The 27,104-nt window shown below is 35.5% G+C and overlaps 1 protein-coding gene across 9 annotated transcripts in view; it reads right to left on the minus strand.

The window, feature by feature from the left end:
* Window positions 1-26,293, minus strand: part of R3hdm1 (R3H domain containing 1) — a 102,528-nt gene extending 76,235 nt beyond the window's left edge. For 6 of the 9 annotated variants that reach the window (XM_070023931.1, XM_070023964.1, XM_070023947.1 and 3 more), the window contains exons 1-8: window positions 26,206-26,293; window positions 21,706-21,916; window positions 13,059-13,100; window positions 12,492-12,581; window positions 7,149-7,263; window positions 5,985-6,063; window positions 1,762-1,821; window positions 1,256-1,396 (exon numbers count right to left, since the gene is read on the minus strand). In XM_070023931.1, the coding sequence (XP_069880032.1) occupies window positions 1,256-1,396; window positions 1,762-1,821; window positions 5,985-6,063; window positions 7,149-7,263; window positions 12,492-12,581; window positions 13,059-13,100; window positions 21,706-21,876 (698 nt within the window). In that variant the 5' untranslated portion in view covers window positions 21,877-21,916; window positions 26,206-26,293. The remainder of the gene's footprint in view (window positions 1-1,255; window positions 1,397-1,761; window positions 1,822-5,984; window positions 6,064-7,148; window positions 7,264-12,491; window positions 12,582-13,058; window positions 13,101-21,705; window positions 21,917-26,205) is intronic. The other 3 variants (XM_070023973.1, XM_070023956.1, XM_070023920.1) reach the window with 2 other exon arrangements.
* Window positions 26,294-27,104: the final 811 nt, after the last annotated feature.

Raw genomic sequence — 27,104 nt, forward strand, 5'->3', positions numbered from 1 at the left:
AACCAGAAGAAGATATAGCAATATGGATGGTATTATCTTAATAATACTCCTGTTTTTCTTAAGATTTGTGGGAGAACAGAATAAATATAGGGGTTTCTAAAAATTGTAGGTTAATTAAATTTGAGATTATCAACAAATTGATCTTTTTTAAAAAACAAATTTACCTGCAGCTGGCCACTGATATCTGAACAACATTAATTAAAATTATCCAGGGGTGTAGAGTGTAGTTGTGGAGGTTGGAGGGAAGGGATGGTAAGGAAAAAACAAAGGAGAAGGCAACAATGCTCGAAAGGAAATGTACTCATTACCTTGCTCATGTAACTGTAACCTCTCTGTACAGTGTTTTTAAAATAAAAAAGTACAAAAAATACAACTATCCATAACAGAGACGGTGAATACCCATGAACATGATGGAAGCACTCTTATATGCATGTGGGAAAGAGACCAGAACAATGAAGCCTGCTGAAAATGAAGAGACAGGGAAAGGGCATGATAGATGGGGTGTGATTAGAGTGAATTGTATGTATGTACTAAAATGTCATAAAACCCCTTATAAAATTAATACATTCTAGTAAAAAAAAATCTTTACCTGGACATTGGTAGCTCATGCTTGTAATCCTAGCTATTTAAGAAGCTGAGATAAGAGGACAGCGGTTTAAAGCCAGCCTGGGCAGGAAAATCTGTGAGACTCTTATTTCCGAAAAGCTGGAAATGGGACTGTGACTCAACATAGTAGAGTGCTAGCCTTGAGCATGAAAGCTCAAGGAGAGTAGGCCAGGCTCTAAGTTCAAAGCTAGAGCTGACACACGTGCATGCGCGCGAGCACACACACACACAAACACAGAGACACGCAGACACATGCATGTGCACATACACACAAATCTTCAAAAAAAAAAAAATCCATTGAGATGAGCTGAAACAACAAACATGGTTATACAACATGTACCAGTTTTTTCCTTCAAACAGTTCTCATTTATCCTTTTTTAAAATCTTTGTCCTAGCACTCCTAGCTCATTCATCTCCTTATTTGAGTATAGGTTGGTAAATCTTGCTCCCAGTGAGTTAAATGTATTGGCCCTATTAGGAAAGTTTATAATGAAGCTTAATTAAAACTGGTAAAACACATTAAAAAACTCAGATGAAAGGTGCTGTAGGAAAGAAAACACACACACACACACACACACACACACACACACACACACACACACACACACACACACACACACACACACACACCATTTAATTTGATACTTACATTCTTGTATTGTTTGTTTTGTTTACTATGACGGACTTTCCACTCTGATCAACATTGTGGTCTAATCCAAAGTAAGCGGCTACTCTATGTAATAACATCCTATGGTAAGATGTCATTGGGGGAAATTTTTTACGTGGAGACCTAGAAGTAGAAGAAAACAAATTTAGTAAGTCAAAGAGAATTATGCCGGCAATTCCATCTATTTTTATTTATTCATTTATTTTTTGTCAGTCATGAGGCTTGAACTCAGGGCCTGGGACTGTCCCTGAGTCTCTTTGAGCCACAGCATCACTTCCAATTTTCTGGTGTTAATTGGAGATAAGAGTCTCATGAAAGAAGTATACAGTGGCTCAAGTGGTAGAGTGCTAGCCTTGAGCAAAGAGGCTCAGGGACAGTGCCCAGGTTAGCTTTGAACCATGATCCTCAGATCTCAGCCTCCTGAGTAGCTAGGATTTTAGGTGTGAGCCACCGAAGCCCAGTTTTTATTTTTAAATGTCAGGACTTACTCATTATTACCAATGAAATCTAAAATTTCTTGTTCCAATTTCAGCAGCATCATTCTGTCCCTGAAACAAAGTATGAAAACTCATATGTAAAACTTAAAACTAAGTAATCCAACTATCAATTGGTTAAACACACAGCTACTTTTTGACCTAAAAACTGTATACTCAAAAGTATAACAATCTTAATGCTAGAATATTTACAGGCTTTCAAAAAACAGCTTCAAAATGAAAGTTTAATCAGTTTAATTTTTATCCTTTGAAAAATTTCTCACATACATTAATGTACAGAGAATAGGGTAATGGATCCATCAATCAACTTTAATATAAGTATATTAGCTTTTATTTCTGAATTAAATACAGCTAAAAGGTTAACAGAAAAACATTTTAGTTAAGGGCATACCTGTTATGCTCAACACCATAGAAACAGTTCTCTAAAGAATTTGTAATGCTAGTAACAGAAACACTACTATGGGACTCCAATGGTGGTACAGTGATGGAACTATGGGAGAGAAGTGTGAAATATATAATACTATTTAAAAGAACTCAAACTTATTACGGTGCTATTCTGTAGTGTGTGTACGTGTGTCTGTGTCTTTGTGTGCATGTCTTTATGTGCATGCAAGTAATGGGGTTTGAACTGAGGGCTGTCTCTGAGTTTCTTTTTTCCTTTTTTTTTTTACCCCCCTCAAAGTTTACACTCTACTGCTTGAGCCACAGCTCTGTTCTGGATTTTTGGAGATGAGATTCTCACAGATTTCTGCCCAGGGTGGCTTTGAACAGTCATCTTCAGACCTTAGCCTCCTGAGTAACTAAGATTACAAGTTGGGCCATCAATACCTTGCTGCTATTATGTGCTATTGTGAAGTTTTGAGAAAAATTTCTCTAAAACCCAACTAAACCAGACATCCCAAATAAAAGCAGCACTCTAAAGAGTATTTTGCATGTGCTTTTTAGGGTCTTATTTAGTATAATTGCTGCTATTACGTGCTATTGTGAAGTTTTGAGAAAAATTTCTCTAAAATCCAACTAAACCAGACATCCAAAATACAAAACAGCACTCTAAAGAGTATTTTACATGTGCCTCTTAGGGCCCTATTTAATATAATTAGGGTATATCAAATTAATGAGACTACTCTGCAAAAATCCTCCTTGTACACACCATGGACATGGCTCTGGAGTTCTGTGCTCTTGAAAATTTCATGTGCAAAGAACCTTAAAGTAAAATAAATCAAGAAAATGAGGCCAAGCCAGGCACGGGTGGTAATGCCAGTAATCCTGGCTACTCAGAAGGCTCAGTTCTGAAGATTGTGATTCAAAGGAAGTCCAGGAAGCAAAGTCTGTGAGACTCTCAATTCCAAATAACCACCAAAATGCTGTGGAGCTGTAGAGCACCTCGAACAGGGATAGCACCCTGGACCTGTGATTCAAGCCCCAAGACTGGTACGTGTATTAGCCCCACTCTTCCCTCCAAGGCACATGTGCCAAAAAAGTAATGATTCTCAGTCCAATCTTCTTGGAGTTACTAGTTCTTCCTGCTAAGATCATCTGATAGGCTATGACTAAATTTTGAGTTTGATCTTCTGAATATACTGCAAAAGAAGTTTCATAAAATGGAGAAACACCTTTCAACCCATGTACTTATTCAATACAGATTTAATTAAACATTTTTTTTATGAGTATAAAAATTTAAAAAGGGGTTGAGAAGGTGGCTCTGTGGTACAGTGCTTGCCTTGCATGCATAAGGCCCTAGGTTCGATTCCTCAGCACCACATAAGCAAAAAGAAAAAAAAAGCTGGAAGTGGCACTATGGCTCAAGTGGTAGAGCGCTAGTCTTGAGCTGAAGAGCTGAGGGACAGCGCCCAGGCCCAGAGTTCAGGCCCATGACTGACAAAAAAAAAAAAAAAAAAAAAAAATTGTGGGCAGATAATTAAAAAGACCTACATAGTTATAAAGAAAAACAGAACTGTGCAATAGAAAACTATTTTGGAATGCATAAGTCCAGCAGACTTAGAGGAAACAATACTGTACCTGTCCAAGATTCTATCTTATTCTATCTTATTCTACCTTAAATTAGCGATATATTTGCTAGCTTCCAATTATTCCCAATCCACTGAGATGTTAGAAATAATACCTTTCTTAAAATAAAAATGACTTTTGTAGCCAACAGCTTTCTAATTTCCCAACCTAATGTACTGTTTTTGGTACTTGTATTAGTCTTCCTGTTATTTGACTCTTTGTGAAATGTTCCCTTTTGGTTGACCTCTATATATTTTGACAGTCTCATAATCTGCTATCTTCAGGGCTAAATCCTTTTCATCTACTTTTTCTTTTTTTTTGGTCTGGTTGTGGGGCCTGAACTCTGGGCCTGGGCGCTGTCACTCAGCTCTTCAGCTCAAGGCTAGCGCTCTACCACTTGAGCCATAGTGCCACTTCCAGCTTTTTTTTCTTTTTGCTTATGTGGTGCTGAGGAATCGAACCCAGGGCCTCATGCATGCAAGGCAAGTGCTCTACCACTGAGCCACCTTCCCAGCCCTTCATCTACTTTTTCAATTTGTATGATTTGGAGACTTTTGTCCATTTCACATACTCTCGTTGGGCAATTTCATAGAAAACAAATTTTATCTCTATCTATGACTCTTGACTATAAATCAAGCCTAAATCATTCACTTGAAAACCAGAGCCATTTAAATGTCCATCTTCTTCCTCTATAATGGGTACTTGAAACTAAAGTTACAGAATATTATAATCTACTCATTCTTGTCCCTTATTTTTAGTTATTGGACTGTTAAGACTATCCAGAAACCTAAAGGCTACTCTTATCAACCTTCAATATACAAATAACAATCAAGACGGACCATATTATTTCCTAAGCATCTTTCAAGTGTATTTTTCTTCTCTTGTATTCTTTATGGTCTCCTAACTACTTTTCAAGGGTTCTATGTTAAGAATCTTTTTTAAATTCCCAAGTAATCTTTCTTTTCTTTACCAGGACTTTTTTTATTAGCAAATATTAGTTGTAATATTTCTACAATACCCCAAACAAATTCAAACCTTCTATTTCTTCCCCTCTTATCCTCTTCTTTCTTTTAGAAATAATTTCAACAGGTTTACATTGTCCTACTTTCATACATGCATATAAAGTAGTTAAGACAATATTGGCTCTTTCCCCTTCTGCTGGTTTTAGTTTACTGGGATTCTAACTAATCTTTCTTTGAAAGGTAAATCTCATTATGCCATTATTATGTTTAAAATCCTGAAATTACTCAGCATGTCAAACTCAGTATTTTATAATGGCACATGAGTAAGATAGTTTATCTTATTTGAGAAAGATAGGTTTTCATCATACATTGATGTCTTATAGTTCTTTTCAGCATTCTCTACTTCCCAATATCACTTTACTCTCACTGGGATAATTAGAAGTCCTTGCACATCTTCTTATCAACTTATGGTGTTGGTGTTATATCATAGGTTAAAGACAATTATAAATGGTTTGTGCTTCATACTTTGCCAACATCTTCCTCATCATTTTCTAGAATAAATTTCCACAGAAGGTACAATTTTGTTTTTCCTTGGGCATAGCATTTCTTACAAGGCTGATGTTTGAGGTCAGCCCAGGCAAAAAGTTAGTGATATCCCATTCGATGGGATCACGATGGCACTCACCTATAATCCTAACTATTTGGAAGGTATAGTTAGGAGAATTAGTCAGTAGCTGGTCCTGTGCAGTAATACCAGAAGGTATCTAAAAAATAACTAAAGTATAAAAAGGGCTAGAAGTTCAAGTGGCAGAACATCTGTCAAGCAAGTATAAGGCCCTGGAGTTCAAATCTCAGTATTACAAAAAGGAAAAAAAAGTCTCATTATACATGAATATACTGAGCTTTTATTTTGGTTGGAATGTATTATGACAAGGTATCATCTTATTTTTCCCTTCACGATTGATGTTATATCTGAATCTCAACTTAAATCCTACACACTTCTTTCTGAAAACTTGTACAGAGAATATGCATTAATTTTATATCATAATGACATGCATAATGCAAAAGTATTTATACATGTGCACATAGTAGACCAACAGCATCTTAACCCCCTAAGAAACTAAAATGTTTCTGGTATACTTCAAGTATCTACAATCTTATTCTAATATGCTATTTCAATTAAAAAAACATATATAGCAAAATTATGGTACTCTAGATCAAGGTAAGCCTTATAAATTTAATTTTTACCTGGGATTGTTTTTTAATGTATTTACTAAAAATTCATGTAGATCTATGCCAGTTGAATCAGTGTATTCTTGACTGGAATCTAAAAAACAACAACACAAAAACCCAGTATAAAGTTGGTTGAAAACCAATCCCTTTTCCTTTTTATTATGATGTATGTCTTAGATAAAATGCCACACCCCACAATGAAAAAGAAAATTGACAAAGTAGCAAAAGGGAATTCATTTTGAACTCAGAAGACCATAATTTTTCTTCTCGCATATAATGCTCATGAACTAGGTTTAAATAACTCCACATTTGTACATTCTTCAAATGTTAATGTCTCCCAATGTCAGATTAATTTATTCTGAATAATTTAAAGATCCTTTCACAGACATACCAAACTTTCATGTTTAAAAACTGCCTCCTTATGTGAAAAAAAATCATTCTAATGACTTAGATAAGTATTTCTATTTGTAGAAAATTAAAATAGCTTAGTAACTTATAAGCATATAAACAGAGGAAGTGATTGAGGCAGATAGAAATGTTAGTTCAGAAACAATGTACTTATTTAATTAAGATTCTATCAGGTTTAATACCAAAGGTTTTCATTCAAAACTGCGTTTGAAAACTCTTATTTATCTTTTCTCTTTAAATGTAATTCTCTTATGCTGTTTATAACACTGGCCAACAACTTTATTAAGGTTCTAAACTTAATAAAACATTTTTATCGTTTTGTGAGGATAAATGATGGCAAGATCTTTAACTTTTTTTTTAAGACATAAACATTCTGGGAATTTTTGTTTTGTTTTGTTTGGTTACCGGTTCTGGGGCTTGAATTCAGAGCCTGGTGCAGTTCCTGAGTTTTTTTTGCTCATGGCTAAGAGGGTTTTCTATTTGAGCTATAATTCCACTTTTGGCTTTTTTTTCAGTAGTTTAGTGGAGATGAATCTCACTGGGCTGCTTCAAACTGTAATCCTTAGATCTCAGACTCCTGAGTAGCTAGGACTGTAAGCATGAACCACTGGTGCCCCACACATTCTGGTTTTTTAATATAAAAGACAGGTCAGTAAGTAATAACCTTAGTTATTTTGATATTGTAATTTTTGTTTGAAACATCTCACTATACCATAAGAATGAATATTGAGAGTAAAACTAAAATTCTGTTTAAAAAAATAAATTGCAAACCTCTTGATAACATTTTTCTGGGTAACTTATCACTGGCTTTTTCTTTATCTGCTTCATCTCTTGAGGGCTTCTCCTCTTTTTCAAATGATTGTGTTAACTGGATCTGAATTTTTTCCTGTTGGAAGGTAATATCAGTTATTCAATGAAAAAGATAAAGCAATTCATTTAATATCACATGCAGATTTTCTCAATGACACAAAATGTATGGAGGAAAAGGGAAGATTTTTATTTTACAAAACTAGATTCCCAAAAGTAGAAAAAACACTGAACAATATAATTTTAATGTGATATTTTCATCTATCAGTTGAAACATTCTCTCAAAATTATTTTGAAAAAAACAAAACAAAACAAAACAAAAATGATTCCAATTGGTTTAAGTTTAATTATAAAACCCTTGAAGGGTGTGAGAACTGAGGTGCTCTTGTTTTTTCATGGTGCTGCTAAGCAAAAGCATGATAGTTATTGTCAATCAGTAGGAATACATGAATATCAAGTCAAAGTTTAATGAACTTTAGTTTTTCAAATATCCAATGTAAGCACACATTCGGATATGATTTGATAGGGATATGCTTTGATTCTCCATTTGAAATTTATATATAACTATCATTATTTAAAAATAATTACATGTGTTAAAACACTTATATATAAATTATCTGTGATCAATTTTATATATATCTCACAAATTCACTTCAGAAAGATTTTAAATAAAATTGTACTCCTCCAGATAGGTAATACTTAATTGTAATCACATCTTACAAGAATAAAATGGAGAAATGATTTTACATTTTATTTTTAAAATAATGTAATTACAGGTAATTACTGTCATTAGTGGAAATACAGAACCCAAAGAGATTAATGTAAAATAATAAACAGAACCTGAAAAGGTAAAAATCATGTTAATGTCTGTTTATTCAGACAAAATTACAAAGAAAGCTGAAATAAATTTCAGGATAAAAGTATAGCTTATTTTAAGAATTACATATATATATATATACACACACACACACACACACATACGTACTTGTATATATATATATATATATATATATATATATATATAAAATATATAAAACTTAGTGATGAAAAATGTAGCGATTCTGTATGGTAGTGATACAGGCAGTAAGTATCATAAGGGATATATATTCCAGGACTCTCAAACTTGTAGCTAGCAAATTTTCTGTTGTACTACTTTCTCTTGACCCCTACATAATTTCTTTTCAAAGCAATCTTTAGCAGAATTTTAAATAAACTTTTAATCCAGTAGAATTTCTGTTATTTCATCTCTCTTAAAGTTTTTCTTCCCAATTTATCTCAGTTCTAAATTATACTTAAATTATACACAGCAAATGCTAGCCTCTGACGATTTTTTTACCAAGAGGATAGACATTTATTTTATGCTTTCTCTGCTTTATCAATTACCAGTGCTTCTTATTTCTTACTCATTCATTTTTTAAGGATTTTTCTTCCTTGTTTCTATAATTTTAAAAGATGCTTGGAAAATAAATGCTAGAAACACTTTTTAGAAGTAGAATATTTCATCTTGCTCTGACTTGAAGCTTTCTTTTTTGCTACTCAGAAAGATACCTAATAGCAGTTTGGGAGAAAATATCCCGTATTATTTCCCCTTAAGACCCTCATTTAAAGGATTCACCAATGAATAGAATCTCTCATTTCCAAGTACTCACCTCAAATCCATTTAATTATAGACACTAAATTACTTTATTAAGATGAACTATAGGGAAATCTTGGGCCTTTTCTACAATCGGGCTATTTTCAATAGTAAATAAACAAGACTTTCTAAATGCTAAACTATTAGTATGTAAATCTTTTTAAATACTGAGTTTTCTTCCATATTAATTCCCCCAAAACACACTCAGAATTAAGCAACTTAGTTGAAAAGTACCTCTATAATCAAGGATTACATGATAGTGTATTTCATTTATATTCAATTTCGATTCCTGTATAACTTAGTTAATTCACAGCATGAAAAAATATTCTGTTAAAAGAAGTACCTTTTTTCTAGACAGGTATCACTAAAAGGAAAAAAAAAAACCATAAAACTGCATCTGAGAAACCAATGTATTAAGTGGAATAATTAAATTCTGACATAATCATCTTATTCATTAAGAATAATGAAACTATTTTTGAAGTGCAAACACAAATTATCTGTGATCATGTAATCATGCATATATTAACATACAGCATATATCCCTTATACTACATTTTTCCTCGTATGAGTTTTCACTAGCTTGATTTATGTTGATTTCTTCTCCAACAGTTCCACTTAAGGTAAAATATACTGAAAAGAAAAGATCACGATACAGTTTTTCTAAAAAGACACACACATTTTCTGTATTAACCAATGCTTATTTCCTCAACTCTCTTGATTATGTCTCAAGGCTAAGATGGTATAACTATCTGATCAAAGAATGAAGAAATGATTTTTTCAAATAAAACCAAAAAACCCATCTACCACACTGAACCCCACCCCTAACCCCTTCATGTTTCAGTGATTTTTTAAAAAAGTTTTATCTTATGCTTTTGCATGGGCCCCGTTTTATGTTACAATTCTCTCACCTCTCTAGTAGCTAGGATTATAGATGGACACCACCAGGTTTTTCTTGTGGTACTAGGGACTGAATTCAGAATTTTGTTGCTAAGCAGTTATGTTTTAAGCCACATCTTCATCCTCTATCTTTTTGTGTCTTTCCTTATTTTCCATAGGGTTTTGTGTCTGGGCTAGCCAGTACAAAGATCCTCCTAACTACTCTTGAGTATGTTACTGGGAATGAAAGAGGCATGCCACTATACCCAGTCATTGGCTGAGATGGAATACTGTGAACTTTTTGTGAGGCTAATCTTGAAGCACAATTCTGATCTGTGCTTCCTGTTTAGCAAGTATTACAGTGTTTGTGTGTTTATAAATTTATTTATTTATTTATTTGGGTCCAGTTGTGGGGCCTGAACTCTGGGCCTGGGCGCTGTCTCTCAGCTCTTCAGCTCAAGGCTATAGCGCTCTACCACTTGAGCCACAGCGCCACTTCCGGCTTTTTTCTTTTTTCTTATGTGGTGCTGAGGAATCGAACCCAGGGCCTTATGCATGCAAGGCAAGTGCTCTACCACTGAGCCACCTTCCCGGCCCCCTTTTTATTAAATTTAAAGAAAAGCTTTGCTAATATTTTTATTCAGGATGCTTTTAACCATGATCATCTCATATTTCATCTCCACTTTCTACAGACCTGGGGTTATAGGTTATGTACTACCATACATACATTCCTATCTCTAACTTGTTCAAAAGAACTTTTAAGAACTGCTATTAACCGCCCCTCTCCCTGACCCCCAACAATGTGCCAGATGCTGGTGACTACTCAGGAGCTGAGATTTGAGGATCGCAGTTTGAAGCTAGTCCAAGCAGAAAAGTCCTTAAGACTCTTAGCTCCAATGAATTTCTAAAAAGTCAGAAGAACTGTGGGTCAAGTGATACAAGACTTAAGTAAAAAAAGTTCAGGGACAATGCCCAGGCACTGAATTCAAGATCCAGGATTGCCACACACAAAAAAACCCCAAACCCAAAATAAACAAAACAGACAAATTTTCATTTTTTTCAGAGTATGTCATAACATTTTAGCTTGTAGTTTATATTTAAACATATTTTCTAGATCACAATACTGAGTAGAAATACTTTAACTGTAATTCTGCCTCTAGCTTTTAAAAGCCTATTTTATTGCTAAAATATATCTTACCAATTAAACACATATAGCTATCTTCTATTGTGATTTTTAAATTACTAAAGAATTTTGAATTTGGGGCTGGGAATGTGGCTCAGTGGTACAGTGCTTGCCTAGCATGCATGAAACCCCAGGTTTGATTCTTCAGTACCACATAAACAGAAAAAAGCCTGAAGTGGCGCTGTGGCAAGTGGTAGAGCACAAGCCTTGAGCCAAAAAGGCTGAGAGACAGTGCCTAGGCCCTGAGTTCAAGCCCCATGACAGGCAAAAAAAAAAAGAAAAGAAAAGAAAAGAAAAAAAAAAGAACTTTGAATTCTGTACTCTTGATATTTGAAAAAAAAGTTGAAGGAAAACTTTCATTTTCTTGTATCCTATTATTTTAAAAAGTGTGATATACTCTAAATATGTAAGAATTATTTTATCTAAAGTAAGCTTTGAAAGGAATCATCTAAGTCATGAGAAAGCATAACATTTTTTTCCTTGAATTGTCAAATTCATAACTGGTACTTAAAAAAAAAAAGATGTATAATGTACAATGGCTTTTTCTTCTTAAAAAAAATTAGTCATGGGGGCCTGGGAAGGTGGCTCAGTGGTAGAGTGCTTGCTTTGCATGCCTGAGGCCCTGGGTTCAATTCCTCAGCACCACATAAGCAAAAAGAAAAAAGCCAGAAGTGGCGCTGTGGCTCAAGTTTTAGAGCACTAGCCTTGAGCTGAAGAGCTGAGGGACAGTGCCCAGTCCCAGAGTTCAGGCCCCCATGACCGGACCCTCAAAAAAAAAAAAATTAGTCATGGAAGGGGAGCTGTGGCTCAAAGTGGTAGAACACTAGCCTTGAGCTAAAGACCTTCGTAACAGCACCCAGGCCCTAAGTTCAAGCCCCATTATTAAAAAAAAAAAAGTTAAGTCATCGTTTCTTAAATAAACATGCATTGCTTTGATCCTTTAGGAACTTAATGTTGGTGTACAAAGGCATTTTAGACTGCTTACATTCTTATGAAACAGAACAAGCCACTAGAGCTCAAGTTATTACATGGGATAAAAATCATTTATGTTCATGTCCAAATTTAACATAAGACAAAATCAATAGGAAATTATCTGTCATAACAGAGTATAAAAAGCAAAATGGATTGTCTGCTTAACTTTCAAGCAATAATTTTATAAAAGGAGATAAGAATTAGAAGCATTAGATAGCTATTAAAGTCATATTAAATAAAAACTGGCTATATATGCATTCAGATTAAGTAAAATAATACACAAGCAGAAGTATTACAGTGAGTCAAAGTAAGTACTGCCAAATTTCTATAATTAAAAAAATAAAAGGGCAGATTTTATTGTAATTTTATCTAGAAATATTACTTTAACATTTTGTAACTTTTCAATACTAATTCATTACTCTCTTAAGGCCACATTTTCAGTTAATTGTATGATCTCAAAGTTTCTCCATAAGCATTTTCAACTTTACATCTGTATCTTTGTTTCCAAGTATTACCAAACCAGTTTCACTTCATAAAAATGTAACACACACTCAACTTTTACTTAACCATATGAAAGAACATCTCCAGTTCCACCATATCTCCAAACAACATTTTTTTTGGGGGGAGATTTTTTTTTTTTTACCTGGTTCTCCTGTGATATCTCTGCTGCAGGAGGTGGTGGAGATTCTTCACATACTGCAAGGCTCCGAACTAGCTTTAATTTTGAGCTTGACTAGAGAGAAGTATTTAAAATTAACACTACATTTCATAAATCTAGGGCATATCTATCCAAAAGACCCATGAAGAGTGTTTGCAAATTTCCTTATAGCTTTGCCATATATAAAAATTGGATGAAATGTGCAAGTTAAATATATCATTAAACACTACTAAAGTCCTTTGTTAAGAGGAAAAACAACAGTTGATGTCTTGAAAATTATAGCAATACTAAGAATGAAAATAATTCCAACTTCAAAACTAAAGAATGGTAAGAAAGCGATTTACTCTACAGAAATACCAAAGATAAAAAAGCAATGCATAAAAGCGACTTGGCAAGACAAAAACCCCAAATAAAACAAAACAAGCTTTTTGCTCCCCCAAAAATATGAAAAAAAAAACAAACTAAACTGAATGTAGTGCCATATGAAAACAAGGATTCATCAAGCATGAAGGAAGGCCCTTGGCATGCCAGCACACCAAATATTTACTATACCTTAGACCTTTTTCCTGTCTGTCCAAATGACTGCAGTGGCCGCTGAATATACAATAAGAAAGATTTTTATTAAATTCCATACTGAGACAGAAAATTTGTTCACAGAAAAACTAGCTTTGCACAATGTATGCAAAATGAGGAAATCAGAGATGGTTCTCGAGTAAGTATTGATTCCTCCCAAAAGGACACTTGTAGAAGATTCTTTAAAATCTTCTGTGGGTTAACATTTTTTCTTTAGGTCAGCAAATGGCCACAGTTTCTGTTAACTGAACTCTAAGGAACTTATAAAGTGACTAGTAATAGCAAAATAGAACACATTTATTAACTCTTTAACATCATATTTTAGCCTGTGTTCAGTGTATGGAGGAACCACACTAAACCACTCAACAATTTAAAATATCTGAGCTGAGAAATATTACAATCTTACTAAAAGAATGCTTCAAATGCACAGGGTCAGAATACTAGCAAATATCTACCAACTAAGCCTTTTTGACACAGTAGGAAGTATTCTACCAGTTTTAGTAATAAAATCCCTCTTGCTAGTTCTGGGGTAGATCAATGAAATGGAAACAAAGAGGACAGACTTACGACAGAAATGTTTAAGCATGACTGAAAGATAATAAGTCCCATAACTAGGGAACCTAGTAAGATTGGCTCTAGTTTGTGATATCAGGCTCTAGTTTGTGAAATCAAGTGTCTGTGACACAAATACTCTTCCTTCCTATTTCAATCTCATCTGCTTTTCTAAATCTAGTCCCAAATAGTGTAGGGTGTATCACTTATAGTCAGTAACATGAGGGAGCCAGTTTGGTAACAAATACAAAATATACTCTTAGACTAGGATAGTTAACATAAAAAAGATTTTAAAAAGGCCTCTATTCTAAACGTACCCTAAAAACCACTTCTTTGGAAGTCAATGGAAATAAAAGCCCATAGTAACAAGACATATCATGACCCCTATTTTGAATACAAAGATAAGAAGGACAGTATTCTGAAGAGTTTGATTTTGTATCACCAAATTGACAATAAAAGCAATGGAAAAAAAAAAAAAAAGGAGCCAGGCACTTGTGGCTCACACCTATAATCCTAGCTACTCCAGAGGCTGGGGTAGGAAAGACTATGAGACTCTTTTTCCCAATAAAGTATTCACAAAATGCCAGTAGTGGTGCTGTCTGGCTCAAGTAGAAGTGTTAGCCCTGAGCACAAAGAGGCTCAGGGACAGCACCCAGGCTCTGAGTTCAAGTCCCAGGATGTGCAAAAAAAAAAAACCAAAACAACAACAAAAAAAACCAACAACAAAACCTTCTACTTCTTAGAAAGAAAATGGTATGTATGTATATGTGTACACACACACACACACACACACACACACACACACATGTGCTTTGTTGTGTTGCAAAAGAGGGCTCCTGCAAGTTAGTACTGTTTTGTTTCACCTGTCTTCTTTAGTTAGATGAAAACTTTTCACCTATTGTAAATTACATCAATAAACAGAAGTTGTAGCTGGGCACTGGTGGATCTTGCCTATAATCCTAGCTACTCAGGAGGCTGAGATCTGAGGGTTGCAGCTCAAAGCCAGCCCAGGCAGGAAAATCTGTGAGGCTCTTATCTCCAATTAACTACCAGAAAACTAAAAGTGGAACTGGGCTCAAGGACAGCACCCAGGCCCTGAGTTCAAGTTCCATGACTGGCCAAAAAAAAGAAGTTGCACAGAGTGAACACAAGGAAAAAAGTGGGAGAAAAGTAACTAGTGAAAACTAGGAAAATGTACATGACTAAAGGAGCAGAAAAGAAAAATAGTAGTGAATTACCCTTTAATTCTCTTGCAATTCTAAATATCAATGATATAAATCCATATACTAAAAATGTCTAAGAGTTGATTAGCTGGCAAAGTCAAAGCTATATTCATTTGCAGAAGGACTAGATTTAAAGTTCTAACTTTGTTTCTGACTAGTAGGCAATTTATTATTCAGTTTACCCTTAACTGTACAAAAAATTCATAATATTTGGGGCTGGGATGTAGCTCAGTGGCAAAGCGCTTGCCTAGCAAGTGCAACGTCCTGGGTTCGATCCCCAGTACCAAAAAAGAAAAGACAAAAAAAAAATTCATAATATTTGTATTTCAAGAACAGGATTCTTAAATGATTCACTGGAAGGGTAGGATTTTTTTTAAGGTGAGTATTTTTTTTTTGTATATTTACTTATTGTTGGTCATGGGGTCTGAACTCTGGGCCTGGGCACTGTCCCTCAGCTCTTTAGCTCAAGGCCAGCGCTCTACCACTTGAGCCACAGCGCCACTTATGGTTTTCTCTGCTTATGTGTGCTGAGGAAGCAAACCCAAGGCCTCATGCATGGTAGAAAGCATTCTACCACTGAGCTACCTTCCTAGCCCTTAAATGTGAGTTTATAAACTCTAAATCACTAAATAACAGAAGACCAATCTTCTGCCTCTTTACAAAGCAAGAGATTTCAGACAAGTTGCTTAAGAATCAGATATTAATGTTTAAAAAAAATCTATAAAATGAAGGTCATACTGCATGTTCTTCATTCCGCAATATTCATAGACTTACACATGTATAAACTCAGTTTTAATTCATAAAAACTTCTGATGAAGAAGAAAAATGAGAAAAGACACCAAGTTTTTACTGTACAACACATATTCTGCCTGTTACTAAGGAACTGAAGACAATTTCCACTCTCATGAATATGACAGAATGAGCTATTAAATAGCAAACAACCAGCTTGCTACCTCTACTCAAGAGGATGAGATCTGAGGACCCAGGTTCAAAGCCAGCTTGGGCAGGAATGTCTATGAGACTCCTTATCTCTAATGACTAAAAAGCTGGAAGTAGAGTTGGGGCTCAAATGATAGTGCTAGTCTTAAGGATAAAAGCTCAGGGGCAGTGCCCAGGCCCTGAGTTCAAGCCTCACGACTAGTGCATGCATGTACACACAACTAGCAAACAACCTAAGAACCTTAGAATCTTGGTTCAATGCACTTTACCCTTATTGAAAAAAAACCACAAATGCTGGCGCCAATGGCTCACACCTGTAATCCTAGCTACTCAGGAGGCTGAGATCTGAGGGACACCATTCAAAGCCAACCTAGCCAGGAAAGATCGTGAGACTCTTAAATCCAATAAACTACTAGAAAACCAGAAATGGAGCTGTGGCTCAAGTGGTAGAGTGCTAGTCTTGAGCTAAAAAGCTGAGGGACAGCACCCAGGCCCATAGTTCAAGCCCCATGACCGACAAAAAAGACAACCCCCCCACAAACAACAACAACAACAACAACAAAACCAACAAAAACACCACAAAAAACAAAATTTCCTTAACTAGGCATTGGTGGTACATTGTCTGTAATCCTCACTACTCAGGCTGAAATCTGAAATTCCAATTCCAAGTCAACTCAGGCAGGCAAGTTTGTGAGACTATTACATCCAATTAACTACTAAAATGCCAGAAGTTAAGCTATCGCTCAAGTGCTATAGCACTAGCTTTGAGCACAAAGCCCCAGGACAAGCATAAAACCAAAGACACACAACAAAAACCGCTTGTTGTGGATTACATATTCTTGTGGTAGACAGCATTTCAAAGATGGTCCACAAGACAACACAAATTTAGGTACAGCTTGTGTATGATGAAATTTTACAGAATTAACTAAGCCTCAAGTCTGCTGATCTTAACACACAGATTTAAAATGAAGTGAAGCCTTTTAAGACTATGAGTATTTTTTGTTTGGAAATAGGACAAGTCAATAGAGACTCAAAAGTCTCAATATAATGCTATTAGCTTTGCAGGTAAGAGAGGCCATCTTTGGACTTTGGGTAGTTTTTTTTTTGGGCAAAGAGCCTGAAAGACATCCCAGAAACACATATGCAAATCATTTGGGAACAGTTGGAATGAGCCTTAAAAGAAAATACTTTTTATCAGCATTTTTTTTTTTTTTTGAGTCCAGTCGTGGGGCCTGAACTCTGGGCCTGGGCGCTGTCCCTCAGCTCTTCAGCTCAAGGCTAGCGCTCTACCACTTGAGCCATAGTGCCACTTCCACCTTTTTTTTCTTTTTGCTTATGTGGTACTGGGGAATCAAACCCAGGGCCTCAGGCATGCAAGGCTCTACCACTGAGCCACCTTCCCAGCCCCTTTATCAGCATTTTTAAGAGAAGGGCTCAGCTTGGCTGACAGCTTTGATTTTGGTCTTGTTAACCTAAACCCTAAGTAGAGAACCCAGCTGAGTCTACTATGAATTCATAAACAAATATTGCTCTATGCCTTTTAATTTGTGATAATTTGTTATACAGTAAATATATTACTATAGAAGTAAGCCAATAAGAAAATTTATCATTTCACTTTAATAGCAAAGAACAGAAATTACATAACATACCAGAAAATTTGGCACATACATACATACATACATACGTACCCACAAAAAAGCAGGAAAAACTAGTTCTGTTACTAAATACCCTTTATTTCCTATTTTCGTTATCAGTTTTGCAGCCAGATTTGGCTTTAAAAAGAAATTCTCTCATATGAATGTGTATGTGTATTTTTTTTTTTTTTTTTTTTGGTGCCAGTCCTGGGGTTGAACTCAGGGGTACTGTCTATGACCTTTTTTGTTTGAGGCTGGTGCTCCAACACTTAAGCTACAGCTCCATTTCTGTTTTTTGTTGGTTAATTGGACATGAGACTCATGGACTATCTTGCTCCAGCTGGGTTTGATCAGGATCCTCAGATCTCAGCCTCCTGAGTAGCGAGGATTACAAGTGTGAGCTACTGGTACCTGGCTTAATATACAATTATTTTTAAAATGGACTTTACATATGTACAACCTACTTTTCACGTGATAGGTCTTCATTGTCACAGAAAAATTTGACAGCTTATTTAACAGCTTCTACTAGTCCAGAGAAATGCTAATTAAATTGGAATTTAGAAGGCTTAGCTACTAAGTTCCCAATTTATAGTTCATACAATTTATACTGAAGTACCTAGGAACTATTTAAACAAATAGCTACATAAAATATTCTTAGTGGAATTTAAGGAAATCTGAAAAAAGATCAGAGTAATCTTCATGAGTTATACTAGGATTTATCACAAAAATAACTGTAAAATATCACTCAAGATATGAAATTGCTTTTCATTTATAATTAGTAACTTTTATGAACAAATACACTGTAATGGTTCAAACATAACAACTGAAGATTCTTAATACACAATGAAGACTGGAATACTGATTTTCTATGCAAGAGTAAAGATTAATGGTGAAGTTACGGAAAATTATAATGAATTCAATGTCTAGCTCAAGGTAGAAGGAGGTCTAAACAACTGAATTCAGATTGTCAATTTCTATTGGAAAACAACTACCACAACCAACAACAAAGTTTTCTGAGTCAAGAGAGCTGGCTTAAAATCTAGAAGTAATTTTAAAAAGTAAAATGCATTATGGAAGTGAACTGAAGGATTTAAACAATTGAGTTTATTAAATATTAGGGTTAATATAAACAACTATTATTGAATTGAAATCTGGTAGAGTATATGTCAAGAAATAAGCTTTGCTTTTTATTTTCTTCTTTGACAGATTTCATAGTTGCACTATGGCTTATATATAATTGACAATAGTTACCAATTAGTGTAATGATAATATTCTTGATAACATGTTCCATATTAGGCTCTATGTGCTAGATATGTTACTTTTTTTTTTCTCCCTAGTCCTGGGGCTTGAATTCAGGGCCTGGATACTGTCCCTGAGTTTCTTTTGCTCAAGGCTAGCACTTTACCACTTGTGCCACTTTCGGTTTTCTGCTGGTTTATTGGAGATACGAGTCTCACAGACTTTCCTGATTGGATTGGCTTTGAACCATGATTCTCAGATCTCAGCCTCCTGAGTAACTAGGATTACAGATATGAGCTTATAGGTGATGGCTTTTTTTTTTTATGGTGAGGGGGAGGGACTAGGTTATCAGTGCTTTATAGTTCATGAAAGTTAACTTCAGAGAAATCAGATGTAAGATTTTCATCTTAATTATCAAAGGTTTTATTATATAAACAAGAAGATTCAAAACTCTTTCTTGAACTGATTCTGTGTGTAAAACATTCACTTATACACCAGCAATTATTTATACAACTCTAGCAAGTAAGGTCTATCTGTTAAACAAAAAAACCCACAGTTCCCTCATTTCCTCCAGAACACAATTTACAAACACAACTTAATACAAGTTTGATTAGTTATTCTGTTATTAATAATGTGTGTGGTGGGAGGGGCACTGTTCCAATATATATAGTGTGTATATATAAGCTTTGAGAAATACCTTGAAGTTACCAAAGAAAGACAAATGTCTAGCAATCTATTAGAGTAGGCAATTCCATATGATTTAGACTATTACTGCTTTTAGTTTTTAGTATCTCACTATGTAGTCTAGGCTGGGTTAAAACTTGTGATCCCCTTAACCTCTAAGGCTGCTGCTAGCTTACCATACTGGGCTAACTAGAATTATTATTTTCTAAACAAAATGTCCTATTACTTGTTGTAAAACAGTTGGCTTTTACATCATTCTAAATGAAAAAAAAAAAAGAAAAAGGAAAAATTATTTTTTACTTGAACCTGTCCTGTCTAAGTTATACCATTGCAGTAAACTCTTTACCATGTGCCTCGGATGGGGGCTTCTATTTCTTTAAAGCTCATAGTGGAGGAAATATTCTACCATAAATTCTAAAAAACTTTGAAGAAATAGAAAAACATGAAATTCATTCCCATATATTCTTTTGTCTTTCCATACAAATATTTATAGCTAACATTATACATGGAACATAAGGTTAAAAATAAACATTGTATACTTTTGTATACAATGCTATTTCCTTGGTACAGAATAGGTGTTAAAATAAATTTCTTTAGTGTAAACAACTGACCATCATGTGATCGTAGTCATCAGAATGTTCTTATGCTAAGTATCAATGGGCAACATAACAGACATACTCAAAATGAAATAATGCAATTAATCATTTGTTCATAAGCATGGCCTCCAAGAATGTAGAAGGAGGTTAAAAAGGAAATTTTTTTTTTTTTTTTGGTCGGTCATAGGGCCTGAACTTGGCCTGGGCACTGTCCCTCAGCTCTTCAGCTCAAAACTAGCGCTCTACCACTTGAGCCACAGTGCCCACTACCAGCTTTTTCTGTGTATGCGGTGCTGAGGAATGGAACCTAGGGCCTCATGCATGCTAGGCAAGCACTCTATCACTGAGCCACCTTCCTATCATTCCAATCACATATGCAATAGAATTTTAGCTAATTTTCTCTAATGAAATCATGATACTGGCATATAGCAATTACTCAATGGCAAAAGTTTTGATGTTTTAAAAATACTATTATTAAAAATGACTGGAAAATGGTTTATGTCTAATTTCTTAAATAAATACACCCGATTGTACTTAATCAGCCTCTTATCTCCAATAAACCACCAGAAAACCAGAAGTAGCACTGTGGCTCAAGTGGTAGAGCACTAGCCTTGAGCTGAAGAGCTCAGGGACAGCGCCCAAGACCCTGAGTTCAAACTCTATGACCATCACCACTACCATCAACAACAAAAAATGTGGTATAAAGTAGTTATAAATTCTTTCCTGAGAGACAGATCTAATTCTTCATCTGAGCTGTTTTATTGATGATATGTGTCACCAAAATATAGTGAAGATGTTGTAGGATGTCCAAGCTTGGTTCAAAGCTTTGTTCTGCTCTCTTATCTCTTGGAACATTCTTTCTCTGATTTTTGAGCTGCTATATAAGAAGTCTGGCTCAGCAGGCCTTCCATCATAGAAAGACCATATCTCAGGGAATACGAGGTATAGGATGAATGAACCCAGCATTCTAGTTAGTCCTACCAATGTGCCAGACATGAGGGACGCAGCACTGGGTTGTCTAGGTGGGCGAAATAGCCAATTAACTATCACTAAGAGACTACTTTGGATGCCTTGTAGAATAGAGAATGCACTCAGTCACACATTGCTCAGTTTCCTAGTTCACAAATCATATTTAACAAGAAAATGATTGTAAAATTATTAGCATTTTATTTTTACACAACAAGTAACTAAAATACCTTATAATTGAGAATCTATTATTCAACTTATTTTCCATCTATGCTTGGAAGTAAAAGCCCTTTTCATGTTAAGTTTTTAGTCTTCATATATGCATAAAGTTCTCAGTCTTTATATGAGACCAGTATCAGTAGCATCCAGTGACACTCCTCTGTCCTTTCCTTCTAACACCCTTAATTCCTTTATTCAGTGATGGTTGACTGAGAAATTCCCAAAGGATTGTTTCTGTCAATAGAGTTTTTGCATATTCAACTACTTTAGTTTTTTCTTTCCTAAGAGCACTTAAATTCATAACTTTCACAGGACTGTAGTTAGGGGAAAGATAGAATCACAAAGTAGATAAAAATAAAATACACGGGCTACACATAAATAAAACATATTATGTTGTAATGATAATATACCAAATCAAATAGCAAAGACACAGAAACTTAATCAGATGACTCAAATGTAAGAGTCCAGAAGGATCAAGTTAACCGTTTTAGAATTCTATAGTGAATTTTATATGAAAAGAAGCATAATCAGGTAGTATTAGTTATTTTGTAGACATGAAGAAAATCCTATTTACCTGCAAATCAATATTGTTGTCAATACAACGGTCATTCTTCTCTGCCAAAATCTTCCCATAGTTTTCTGATTTGATAAGATTTTCAACTCTGGTGGTATCTTTCACTTCTGCCTCCAAATCCTTCATTGTTTCAGTTTCATCTTTTATAGTAACAGTATCAGACATCCTCATTAGCAAAGGTTATTTTAGAATTCTACAGGGAACTTGAAGCCTTAGTGAGAAAAAATATCTTAATTAGGTTTTAAATTCTTTTACACTTAATTATTATACAATACTGACTTCTATATTCCAGGAATTAATGATGAATATACATATACAAAAGCAAGATTCCTGCTTTCAAGAACTAAACTAGGGCTGGGATTGTGGCTTAGTTGGCAGAGTGCTTGCCTAGCATGCATAAAGCCCTGAGTTCCATTCCTCAGTACCACATAAAAAGAAAAAGCCAGAAGTGGTGCTGTGGCTCAAGTGGTAGCCTTGAGCAAAAAGAAGCTCAGAGACAGTGCTCAGGCCCTGAGTTCAAGCCCAGGACTGGCAAAAAAACCAAAAAATGAAACAAAAAAAACCACCTATTTTCTGGTTTCTATGTAAAAACAACAAAAAGATATAATACAATAAGGATATAAGCTGATTTCAAAGCACAGGTTAATTGTGAAAATTAGTAAGAAAGAGCTAAATTAAGATAGAAGGTAGTGATTAGATGGTAATATATGTATTTTTAAATGACTTTACAAGTTTCCTCTAAAAGAATTACCATATTATTCAGTTAAATCAAAATTTATCACAACTTTCATATGTATTCCCATAATTCTACGTATCTTAAAATCCCTGAATTCTGAAAATGAAACCCACAGGTGATCAGACACAGAATGCCAATATATTTAATGTCATTAATAAATTTAAGAAAAACACAAGTAACTTCAAACTAGTTATCAAATTGAAATGTATAGAAATTAATCCTGAAGACAGCTGTCTTTTTAGGGCATGTGAAAAATGCTCCAAAAACTAGAAGAATTGGATGCAAACAATTCTAAAATAAAATAAAAAAAAAATCAGTGGGCACATAGAAAAACAGATGTAAATAGGTAAAAGTAGGTAAGTAACAAAAGAATCTCAGGGTAATTATGTTAGTGTTCATAGTAAAAATTTTTCAACTCCTCTGTAATTTTTCTTTTTCTAAATGCCAGTACTGGGCTTTAACTAAGGGTCTCACACTATCACTTGGATATTTTGCTCAAGTCTCATACACTGCCACTTGAGTTACACCACCACTTTTGTTTTTTGCTGGATGTAAAGAAACTTATGGACTTTTCTTCCCAGACTGGCTTATAACCTTGATATTCAGAGATCAGCTTTCTGAGCAGTTAGGATTATAGGACTAATCACCAATGCCCACTTTAAAAAATATTTTTTCATAATATAATTTTTTTGTTGGTGGTACTGGATTTGAACTCAGGAACTATACCACTTGGCTCCCAGACTTCTTGGTTATGTTTGAGGTAGGGTGTAACATTTATTCCTAGTCTTATATAGATCACAATCCTCCCATTTATGCTTTCTGTGTAGCTAGATTACAGAGCTACAGCACACAGCAATACTACCTGTCTTAAAAAAACAAATCATTAAATAGTTGTACAAAGGGTGGTTTTAATTCAACTTGTGAGTTTATGTGTCCAATGTATCATTATCATTGTCACTCCTTCCACCATTTGCTCATCTTCTCTTCTATCAACTTAACCCAAACCCTTAAGTTTTTTGGCTTTATTTTCACACATGTACACTGAGTATTCTGATTGTATTCACACCCTATTCCCCTGCTGCCATTCTTCTTTCTGTTCATCTTCTCCCTTCCTCTCAATCCCTGATGGTCCTTAGATAAGACATATTTCTTATCTAATTTTCTTAAACTGTTAACTGTTTGAAGAAGTTATACCACAGAAACCCACTATTGTGTATACCATACTTCAGTCAAGGTGATCATGTATATATATGCACATGGCCCTATTTATGTTTTCCTTTCTTTTCTTTTTTTGTTTTTTGTTTTTGGGTCTGGTCGTGGGGCTTGAGCTCTGGGCCTGGGCACTGTCCCTCAGCTCTTCAGCTCAAGGCTAGCACTCTACCACTTGAGCCACAGCGCCACTTCTGGCTTTTTTCTTTTTGCTTATGTGGTCCTGAGGAATCGAACCCAGGGCCTCAGGCATGCAAGGCAAGTGCTCTACCACTGAGCCACCTTCCCAGCCCCCTTATGTATGTTTTCATATATGACTGTATTTTAGGTGCAACTTCCACATATGAGAACATATGTGCCCTTAATCTCTCTGAGCCTGACTTACTTCACTAAATTTTTTCCAGGCCCATCCATTTGTTTACAAATGACACATTATTCTTCCAAATAAATGAATTCCTCCGTGTGTGTGTGTGTGTGTGTGTGTGTGTGTGTGTGTGTGTGTGTGTGTGTGTGTGTGTGTGTGTGTGTGTGTGTGTGCGTGTGTGTGTGTGTATGTGTGTGTATTTCTTTAATTATCTATTGGTTGTAGGGCATCTGGGTTATTTCCATAACTTTGCAATGAGAATGTTTAGGTGCCCTTATTGTATCTTGACTTGCCTCTTCTGGATAAATACCCAGGAGTGGTATGACAGAAACTTAGGTTAGTTCTATTTTCAAATTTTTTGAGGACTCTCTACACTGACTTCCATAGTGTTTGTACTCATTTGCCATTAACAGTGTGTTAGAGTTGCATTTTCTTGGCATCCTAACTAGTGTTTGTTATTTGTATTCTAGATGATGGCCATTCTGACTAGAATGAGATGGACCTTCAATGTTGTTTTGACTTTCATTTGGGCTTATAATGCTATCTTACTAAGAAAAATAATCAGTACAATTTATTTTCTCTTTATAAATTTGGAAGATTCAAGAGATCTTTCCATTAAAAGAAGTTTTATTAACGTGGGTTGTCTCTGCTCATAAATATATTCCTAGTCACTCAAGAGACAGGGATGGAAATGTTGAAAATGAACTATATAACTTATGGGTGGGGGGAGGGAGGTAGGAGGGGAAAACTGGGAAAAAGCAAAGAAAGGGGTGACAATGTCCAAAAAGAAATGTACTTTTGGGGCTGGGAAGGTGGTTCAGTGGTAGAGCGCTTGCCTTGCATGCATGAGGTCCTGGGTTTGATTCCCCAGCACCACATAAGCAAAAAGAAAAAAAGCCGGAAGTGGCACTGTGGCTCAAGTGGTAGAGCGCTAGCCTTGAGCTGAAGAGCTGAGGAACAGTGCCCAGGCCCAGAGTTCAGGCCCCACAACCCCCGCCCCCAAAATGTATTTTTTACCTGACTTATATATAACTATAATCCCTCTGTCACCTTTATAGTAATTTTTTTTTTTTTTACAAAAAAGTAGAGATGGGAAAAACAAGGTTTGAGGCCAACTTATACATAAGATTCCATTTCAATCAATAGCTGAACAAGGTGGTACAAAACTGTCAGCCTTGCTAAGTGGGAAGCAGAGGTAAGTAGGTAACAGTCCAGGTTTGTCTGGGCATACATCTAAGACTCTATTTGAAAAACCAAGGAAAGCTGGGTGCCAGTGGCTCATGCCTGTAATCCTAGCTACTCAGGAGGCTGAGATTTGAGGATTGTAGTTCAAAGCCAGCCTGGGCAGGAAAAGTCCGTGAGACTCTTATGTCCAATAAAACACTCAGAAAACCAGAAGTGGCACTATGGCTCAAGTAGTATAGTGTTAGCCTTGAACTGAAGAGCTGAGGGACAGCGCTCAGGCCCAGAGTTCAAGCCCCATGACCAACCCCCCCATAAAAAAAAAAGGAAAACCAAGGGGAAAAAATGGCTGGAAGTATGGCTCAAGGAGTAGAAAGTCTAAATAGCAATCACAAGCCTAAAGTTAAACTCTCAGGTCCACAAAAAAGGAGTATGTTTTACAATGAAGTAAATATACTGTAGGAATTTATAAGTATTTCTGAAAATTAAAAAGAAAAGAAAAACCCAGAAACTGGGTGCTAGTGGCTCACGCCTGTAACCCTAGCTACTCAGGAGGCTAAGATCTGAGGGTCACAGTTCAAGCCCCATGACTGACAAGTAAGAAAGAAAGTTAAAGAAAATAGATTCTTCAGGTTAGAGGTGTAGTTTAAGTTGTAGAGTGCCAATCTAATAAGTGAGCAGAGTTAGCACAAGGCTCTGAGTTCAAACTCAAGTACCATACAAATATAAATCACAAATCTAGAAATCACAGGTAGACGATTTGAGATAAAACAAAAACACAATGAAGTCTTCCTTATGCTGGGCTATCTTTCCAGCACTTGTAAAAATGAGAGGGTAGGATCAGCTTGAGGAACTCAGTAGGATCCAGTCTTAAATAAAAAAGAAAAAACTACTATATCTTATGCCAAAAGTTGATTGGTTCATTCTAATATCAACAAGGTTGTAAAGAAGAAGAGGGTAGAGTTTCCAAAACAAGAAATGTGTTCTTCAAGATAGCAATGAGTATTACCTGATGTGTCTTATGGATTTGGTATTGTGGTGTTCCACAAAAGTAAAATAAAATAATCCAAGGTTCCTTTTCACAGCTGTCAGCCAGGATGTCAATTGTATTGAACCATGTGAAATCTGGCAGGAGGAGTCCCATGTCCTTGTCACCACTGTAGATTCCTGGGCTGAAATGGACTGTCTTGGATCAAATATATCATATCTTCCAGTGGCCTAAAATAAAAACAAAAGACACTTGCACAGAACAGGCAAGGGGAATAGAATACTTCACAGTACTGTTGGTAGTGTTATTATTTTCCTGTCCTAAACAAGAGTCAGAACACTTGCATTTAATTCTGACATATGTTAGTTACATGAACCTAAATAAGCCACTAAGGCCTAAAGAGTTATCAGTAAAGGCAAAAGACCAAGGAGAGGAAGTAAACTAATATGAAAGTCTGCAAGAAGGCCAGTGTTGTAAGGGAGATATCAGCTCCTTTTTAAAGAAAAAAAAAAAGCCTACCCAAGATCACAACCAAGAGAACTTTAATTCTGAGAAGTATGATTTCTATAGTTTTTTTCTTTTTTAAATTTTATTTTATTGTAAAGATGCTGTACACAGGGGTTACAGTTTCATGAGTAAGGTAATGAGTATATTTCTTGTCGAACACTGTTACCCCTCTGTTGTTCTCCTACCATCTTCCCACCCAAGCTGTAAAGTTCATTTCTTTTTTTTTTTTTTGGGTCCAGTCGTGGGGCCTGAACTCTGGGCCTGGGCCACAGCACCACTTCCGGCTTTTTTTTCTTTTTGCTTATGTGGTGCTGAGGAATCGAACCCAGGGCCTCAGGCATGCAAGGCAAGCGCTCTACCACTGAGCCACTCCTTCCCAGCCCCTGAAGTTCATTTCTGACATAGTATCTTGT

Source organism: Dipodomys merriami, unplaced genomic scaffold (genome assembly GCF_024711535.1).
Source record: "Dipodomys merriami isolate MVZ:Mamm:240054 unplaced genomic scaffold, mDipMer1.0.p SCAF_1, whole genome shotgun sequence".
Taxonomy (NCBI): Eukaryota; Metazoa; Chordata; class Mammalia; order Rodentia; family Heteromyidae; genus Dipodomys; species Dipodomys merriami.